Source organism: Rutidosis leptorrhynchoides, chromosome 3, assembly GCF_046630445.1.
Source record: "Rutidosis leptorrhynchoides isolate AG116_Rl617_1_P2 chromosome 3, CSIRO_AGI_Rlap_v1, whole genome shotgun sequence".
In the NCBI taxonomy this organism is placed as follows: Eukaryota; Viridiplantae; Streptophyta; class Magnoliopsida; order Asterales; family Asteraceae; genus Rutidosis; species Rutidosis leptorrhynchoides.
Genome location: NC_092335.1, coordinates 627449708 through 627458429, shown reverse-complemented (window position 1 = coordinate 627458429; position 8722 = coordinate 627449708). Strand labels below are relative to the sequence as shown.

Sequence of the window (8722 nt, the reverse complement as noted above, 5' to 3'; positions counted from 1 at the left end):
CAAAAGTGTTAAGACATCCACACACAACCGATAAAGTATTACAGAACAGTACAAAGTAACATTCGCATACAAGTTCGATATCTGTAAATGCCATAATGAACTATACACATGTTCTGTACATCTCGTTCAGACATACAATCGAAAGCTAAAACTCGATGTCTAACCTCAACTTTTTGTTGAACAAGTCGAATAGTTAAAAACACAAGTTCAGTTCATAGCGTGTTTCATTCATCTCTTAACGTACACCATCTTATGTCGACGAATGCAAGATTTACAAGCAGATATGCAAAAAGAGTATCGACAATAATGACTCAATAAGTCACGCGAGATTCATACATGGGCAGTAAAAAACTTTTACAGGACGCTACACTATACATTCAACCGGCAAATACACCTTCAGTTGGGTCTGTTTGCAATATAAAAGATAGAAAAAAAAACACCTATAATATTATATTATAACCTTAACCTCTATTATTCAAACTTAATCTATATAGCAGTTTAGCAAAAACAAAAACAGTACTTGTATCCATAAACTCGGATTTCATTCGAGTTCAGTCGATCATCAGGTCGGACAGCTCACCGTTCTCCTTAGTATCCTCGATTTCGACTTGTCCTTGGGCTTTTGAGTTTTTGGCATTGCTTTCATCCTTATTTCTTCAAAAAACTGCACAATACAATATTAAGTTTTACTAAAACGAAATAAAATTATCATTCCACATAGATCAATCTAGCTAAAAGATGTCAACACCTGTTGTTTTCGTTTTCTCTCTAATTCTGCCTGTTCATCATGAAAAACTATTGAGTACGCGATTCCGTTTTGATAATAACTTAAATCTGTAATAACATTAAAATACTTGATTCTTACCAAAGCTTGCTTGAGTTGAGCATTCTCCTCCTTTAACATGTTTAACTCTGCCTCCAACTCAACGGTATACGCCTTACAAAAAGCAAACCGAATGAGTTTGACTAATAACGACACCTTAAAGTTTACTTAACTGATCAGGTTATGTAAAATTAAATTTTACGCACAAAATAATTATAACTGTTGGTTGCAGATATTGAGCAATTGGTGGTTAGCATCCAACAATTAATGTACTACGGAGTATTACTTATGCATCAAGTCTAACAATAAAATAAATCCATAATTATAACATAAATGTTCATGTACCTGTTTTCTTGCACGTGACCTTGCAGCTGACTCTCGATTTTTAATCATCCTTCGTTGCCGCCTCTCCACCACTTTCTCAACCGGACCATCAATTATCCGCTTCCTGCTTCCCCTTATGCCGCCCATATCCAATCCATACTGATTCCCGTTATCGAGCTGACTAGTAGCAATCCCATCAGAAGATACGGGACTTGCAGGCGACCCGATCGTTAACCCCTGCCCATAACCACCACCAACACCACCTCCATTTCCAACCATGCCGCCATAACATGCCGGTGGTTGCGCTTGGTAACCGCTGCTCCGTTTTCCTCCGTGATAACCTGGTAGCTGTGAGTAAGGCGGGATGACTGTCCCGCCACCACCTGGATTTATACCCATCATGGGCCTTACCATGTGGGCTGATCCAGGTGGCGGCCCAGGCCCAACAACACGATTGTTCCCATTCGGGTATAGCCCAAAAGGAGGTGGTTGTTGCTGAATCAGTGAAGCATTCGCATTCGCTTGGTTTTGTTCCCGAACAACACCGGCCTTGACCAAAAAATCTTCAAGTGTCATTTCTCCATATGTAGGTTGACGTTCAGTGGAACCGGTAACTTGATCGTTATTTTCAGTATTTCGTTGCGGGTAATCATGTTGTGTTTTTTGAATTTCTGACCAAACCTCGTCAACCGTTTTACGAGATAATGGGCCCGGGAGGGTTAACGATCCTTGCCTAGCAATATTCAAAGTAGGTTCAGCCGAACTTGTGTTGATTCCCATGAAAACTTGTCCGCTGCTACCCGCACCGTTAGCCGCCACGGCAGCGGAAGTGGAGGCGGTAGGGCCAGAAGAAGTGTTGATGGCTGAAGGGTAGACTTGGGCTTGGGCCTGGTTTTCTTCGGCAGTCCAAATGCTGTTGAGAAACTCATCCATATTCATTGACCCAAAATTCTTTCCACTTTCGTTAATAGTGTGTTGAAACTCATCCAAAGTGAGGGAGTAGATGGACGATTGTCGACCGAGTTGGGGCCCGAGTCCGACATTATGAACATCGTTCCGAGATTGGCGTTGATCAGAATGCATAGGTGATTCGACTTCTCCGGTAGACATGATTTCTGTATCGTTAACCACCATTCGTTTACTTTTCTGATAGTTATGATAAGTTAGAATAATAATCAAATGGAAACTAAATGAAGAATATGATCAATTTAAACATCATACATATAAATATAAGCAAAAACTACGAAACAATATATATCTAATCGAGTTTCCAACATATATCCACTCGGTAGTTTATGAAAGGAAATATTAAATGACATGACGTTATATATGGTGACTTTTCGTCCCAGTAATTAATGATCAATTACTGATGCTAGCTAACGGTATTGTGACGCAGTTAAAACTACTTCAATAGTTATGCTAGATCAAGGAGTAGATGGGACGACCCACAAATTCTGAGAAAAATGCTAAGCTTATCCTCAAATAATTTTACGGCTTTTTAGTACAAGTTTTTATATGAAACCACCCATTGGTATTGAATCTTTATAAAGTGTCAAATGAATGTGTCATTGTGTCATTTTGACATAGCGGTAAAACGAACTACCATTTTCTTTTGATTAATATTCTTTTTGAACATGTAACCATCAAATATTTACAGTCTATATCATACCGAGTACAATATAAGTTACACATTAGACATACATGCATCAAAATTCAATATCCACAAATTGTATTAGAGTAGCAACTAGCAAGCACATGAACATTAATCTCACTTGTGCATAGTAATCCATCGACATATCACAAAATCAACCAACTACTATATAGAGTACAGTAATAATTTTTGCCATTTAATGACCCTTATTACTTCAATTGTTAATTTAGTTAGTAGTATGTATACTTAAGGCTAATCATCATGAATTTCAAAATTAAAATAAAAAATTCTATCTATATATTCTAGTGATTATTAATTACTGATACTCCTTTTTTGGTCTCAAAATATAATTGTCCACTGCAAAAACATATATCGGCTAGATGTCATTAAAATCTTCAATTTCGATCATTTTTTGTAATAAATTCATTGCAACTTATCAAATCTAATCTTAAATGAAATAAAATTCCAAAACAGTTTTGAAACGGGGATCATTATGAATAATCAATATTTTATGGACAACAAGTATAGTACATAGCTCATCACTTAGTATGGAAAGTACAATAAATTTGCCTCCCTGACTAAGAATGCGTCGCTTAAATTTACTATTTATAGATCATATGATTAAGTAAAACCTTTCTATTACTAGCAAAATACCCTCAAATTAACAAATTATCCGGATTTGACATCTTGAAACACATTGAGAATTGCTCAATCAAACACTATCTTAACGCACATAAAGAATCTATATAAAAACAAGATTAATTAAAACTAATAAAGTTTCAAGTGCATGCATCATACCTTCAATGGTGGCAATTAGTAGATCTATTCTAATCACAATCTTCAAATTTCAAAATCTTGAAACCATTCATACCACTAACTGGCCCATTTCAAACCAGCTCAAATTAAACAAATCTAAGCAATACCCAATAACCGAATCAACCAGCTTACCTAAAAGCTACCATCTTTATACGAATAACCACCCTTTTACTCAGAAAATTTTAGAGAGAGAAAATGTGGAAGTAAAGGGAATTGAAGTTGCAGAAACTTGCAGTTGGTGGTGTTGAAGACAAAGAAATATGGATAGCCAATTAGCCAGTGTGGGTCCCAGTAAAAAAGGATAAAATAGTCGATCAAATTAAACAATTACAAATAATAAAATAAAGGTGACACCATGGTGAAATATTAGAGGATGACTGCAAATTTCATGCAAAAGAAAACAATGAAAAGATAGAAGATGATAGGCAGAAGCGTATTTTGGTAGTTGTCGTTAAATTATTTTATTGACACGTCTTGGACAGGTGTCTAAATTATAGCAACATCGTAGTTTGTAACATGTTTAATATTGCTACACGTGTCCTTTGTATTTCAGATACCATGGCCTTTTTAATAGATGTGACGTATTTGATTACGTAAGGCTTTTAACAATTTCGTTTTGTCTGATAGGGATGTTTATTAATCCGTATATGTATTTTGATTTGATATTTTGTTGGATCGGGTTTATAAAATCATATTTGGAAATTGTAAAAAGTTTGGTGAAAACCAATGAGTATTTATACTTGTATCACTTCTGTACGAGCTTGAATACACATGGGATATATGCGTATTGCTTATCTTATGAATTAGACAAAGATTTTCATTTTCAAGAAAATGAGTTTACGAGTATGACTTGATCTCTTACAAGTTACACGGATATTCCATATAGAAATGGGACATTGATGCATGCATCTTCTTTTAAAATTGTATTAATACTAGCAAAAGTGATCCGCGCGATGCGGCGGGGTTTTTTGGGTTGCATATTCATAGGTTAAATTTGTGTGGCCTAACAACTATGGGTGAGTGTGTGAGAGAGTGTGAGGAGAGAGAAACAAATTCTGTCAAGGCATGTGCACACGGCGGGTTCGAAAGGGGTTAGGGATCGTATAGAGGTAGCTCAAGGGTTCCGGTCACAAGGTTCTTCGGTCTTCGATTGACGTCATTCATGTTCTTCAATTTTGATGATCATTGGAGTGTTCCTTGTTTATGGAGAGTTTTCAAACAATTTGGTGATCTTCGAGATATATATGTTGCCGGTAAAAGACTCAAGAATGGTAATAAGTTTGCTTTTGCGAGATTTTTTTGGGTGGAAGATGAGGCTAAGATGCTAAGAAATCTGGAATCTATCATGTTCCATGACCGGCCAATACGTATTTTCAAAGCTACAGCTAGGTCAGAGCCTTTTCACAGCAATCGTCATGACAGTAAGGTAAGATTGGATGGCAATAGGAAGGAGATACATCAGGCGTGGATTCCCAAAAATCTGGTTGGTGATTACAATGGCCAATCTCATTTGAAGGAGGACTTTCCTGATCTTAGGGAGGCATATGGTACTAGGGTTAACCCAAAACGGTCTGGAAGATTGCAACCTTCTGACTTTCGTTTCAAGTTAATTAGAAAAAAGAAATTTTCAAAGAATACTAGGGATTTCGAAAAGGTTAGGGTGGTGGAGGTTGAGAAGGTTAACTCGGTGGTTGAGCTTGAAGGCAAAATCTTGATTGGTGTGATTAAGAATTTAGGTTATCTCAATCTTATCTCAACTCTTGGCAAAGTAGATGCAGGTTCGGGGTTCCATTTGAAATACCTAGGTGGGTTACATGTAGCGTGCATTTGTGAGGCGTCGGAGACTGCACATTCTGTCCTCAACAATCAAAACCACCCAATTCGCAAGTGTTTCAGTAACATTACGTTGTGGGATGGTGAACACATTGATCCTGGACGTATTGTGTGGGAGGACATTAAGGGGGTACCGTTTCAATATTAGTGCTCCTCAACCTTCGAATCCATAGCCAGATGGTGGGGTATCCCTTTGGATTTTCGAAATTGCAACATTACTCATGGCAAACAAAATTTGGTTGCTGGCAGTGTGTTAATACACACGTGGGATTCAGAATTGGTTAATGGGGTCGTGAAATTACTAGCCGAGTGATTGTTCAAATATGTCCTAATTCATGAAACGCAGGTACCTGTTGAACTAGATATCGATGGAGATGTGGTCTCAGATTGGGAGGAATCTGAGGAGTCAGATGTGAAACAACCCAACCCGTATTAAAACCGGCCCATAAAATTTTTTCCTTTTAATACGCGTTAAATAATATTTTAGGTCCCATTACACAATTTCCAAAACATATTTGTTACCAAAGTAAGTTCAACGAACTTAAAACATACATTAATAGTTTAAACTCCCTAATGCAATGGTTCATTAATTAAATAGTAAACAGGTTATAATCATTATGACCCGACTAGTTACGTTTACACTAAACCGAACATGGTGATTTGGGACTACGCTACCCAAATCCTAATCGAGTCCAAAAGCAAGATCTTCTAAAGCAACCTAGCCAAGATCTCTAATCCCCAAGCTTACCCGAGCCGCCAAGCATGCGAACCTATAAAAATATCAACAACGAGAGGGTAAGCTAACGGTTAGTGAGTGATAATATACTACATACATATATATGTATAAAATGGACACGCCACAAGAAAGTTAAATACCGCATACCGAAGCATCCAAGTAAAGGCAACTACACTAAGTATACCGTACGATCTCTAAGCACAAGCTAAATATATCAACAAAGCATAAGTTAGTTCACCAACGACGAGGTGAACAACGCCAATGAGCTACACCCGGAGGGTTAGCTACATCACAACAATACAACAATATACGTATACAATATTTAACATGCTAAACAATATCCAACAACATAATATGGTTAACCATAACGCTATGGTGCTACCGGCACGTGGTTCACACCATACGCATTTGAGTCTCACTCTTTATAGTGCTACCGGCACGTGGTTCACACTTCGACGCTACCGGCACGTGGTTCACGCTCATTTTATAATGCTACCGGCACGTGGTTCACACTCGATGCTACCGGCACGTGGTTCACATCATTATATTTATAGTGCTACCGGCACGTGGTTCACACTCGATGCTACCGGCACGTGGTTCACATCATTATATTTATAGTGCTACCGGCACGTGGTTCACACTCGATGCTACCGGTACGTGGTTCACATCTTATCGCACACATGTTACTGCACTACCGGCTCGATGGTTCATGCCATAACACCCACAAATAGATACGCCATATACACGTACGTATAAATACTCCACTCACAATATTAACCCTTCGCCATTGGGGTTATATAATCCACATCACATGCCCATGTGATAACGTACACACAAAGTGTGCACCTCGCTAAAGGTGGTCAACCAAAACGCACAACCGTGCTAATTGGACCTATACACAAGTCCATCAATCCACCTATATGTGAAGTGAACTCTATGACCGAGAACCACTTCACCCGACCCGCACCCATCCTACACATACATATGCACATAGGATATTAACACTCACCTTAAGCCTTGATGAATGCAACCAAGTAATCCGCAACACGCCAATGGAAAGTACCTATTCCATTAACACAAATACAACAACACAATAAGGGTGGATTTACAAATCGACCCAAATTGTCAAATAGTGCAATTTCGACCCAAATGCACTTCCAAGCTCAAACCGCGCCAAAACTAGCCAATGATCACCAACACAAGTGACAATGGTCCTAATATACCAATTAAACCCAAGCATAGGCGTTAAATACCAATCTTGCCCAATATGACACCTTAACCCTAATTTGACCCATTTCAAAATTAGTTAACCAAAATACACCCAAAGTGGTTCCAACACTTCTATAATCACTAATACTAGTGATTACAAGCTACATACAAGCCTTAAACATGGTTAAATCATTAACCAACCCAAAACCCACCAACATCAACAATAACTAGTTACAATTACCCATTTCACCTCCTAAATGGGTTTTACAACTAACTAGCTCAAAACCCTAAACTTGAATATCAAATTACAAAGATGAAATTCAGAGTTGAGACTTACCAATACCACCAAAATGATGCCGTTGACGAGATGAACAACTTTAACACTTGAGGTTTGACCCGAAACAACCTCCTTCTTCTCCAAATGGAGTTCTCTCTCTCTAAAACTCTCCTCTCTCTCTAGGGTTTGAAGGTGAAAGTGTTTTTGAGTGAAAATAAGGATAATATGAGCCTTGAATCAGTCTTATGGCTCTAGAACCGGCCATAAGTGAATTTACCAAAACACCCTCAAAAGATTCCATTAAAATGGGTTAATAATGTCATTACAACGACATTTGTCGCGTTTCGCGACACCTTGTCGCGTTTCGCGACACCAATACGCGACACACAACACTCAAACGCGACAAAGTGGACAGAAATCACCATCAGAAGTTGTCTCGTTTCAAGCATGTTTGTCACGGAACGCGACGCACCAGAACGCCACAAACTGCACTCAAACTCGACAGTTTACCTGATGTACTCCAATTTCACTTTTAAAACATCCCAAAGTCAATCGTGGTCAATGCATTACATCCAAACTATTAAATAATCATTCTTGGACTTCAAATGACGCCCCGAGCGTCATGTTTAGAAAAACGGGGTGTTACAACTCTCCCCACTTAGATTCGATCACGTCCTCGTGATCCTAATCACTTAATCAATCCAAACCGACACACTACGGTTCTCAACAAACGTTTCAATCTGACTTTCATCACATTACTCATTAACCCAAGGACTAATCCATTAACTAAGACACACACTTGCACGCATTCTGAGCCGTGCAATACACGCAACAACCGAAGTTTACAACAATCACTTAGAATACAAGGAATCACCATGTATTCTTCTAACTCCTCTAGGTAATCCTTCTCAAAGAGTTACCCTTAACAACTAAATCGTCATCTGCGATTTATCAAGTCCACAATTCCGAGCACTAACACTAACTCAATCCCTCACATCGGAAAAAACTCAACCAATCTCGTACCGAGATATCAACTTCTAGCGTACTATGCCA

The 8722-nt window shown here is 38.4% G+C and overlaps 1 protein-coding gene across 1 annotated transcript; it reads right to left on the bottom strand.

Moving 5' to 3' along the window:
- Positions 1–318: 318 nt before the first annotated feature.
- On the bottom strand, positions 319–3677 carry LOC139898998 (protein ABSCISIC ACID-INSENSITIVE 5-like). The gene is made up of 5 exons (XM_071881810.1): positions 3597–3677; positions 1169–2293; positions 866–937; positions 749–778; positions 319–664 (listed from the first exon to the last, which is right to left on the bottom strand). Exons 2-5 carry the CDS (start codon positions 2279–2281, stop codon positions 563–565), a joined length of 1317 nt encoding a protein of 438 aa, XP_071737911.1. The 5' UTR covers positions 2282–2293; positions 3597–3677; the 3' UTR covers positions 319–562.
- Positions 3678–8722: the final 5045 nt, after the last annotated feature.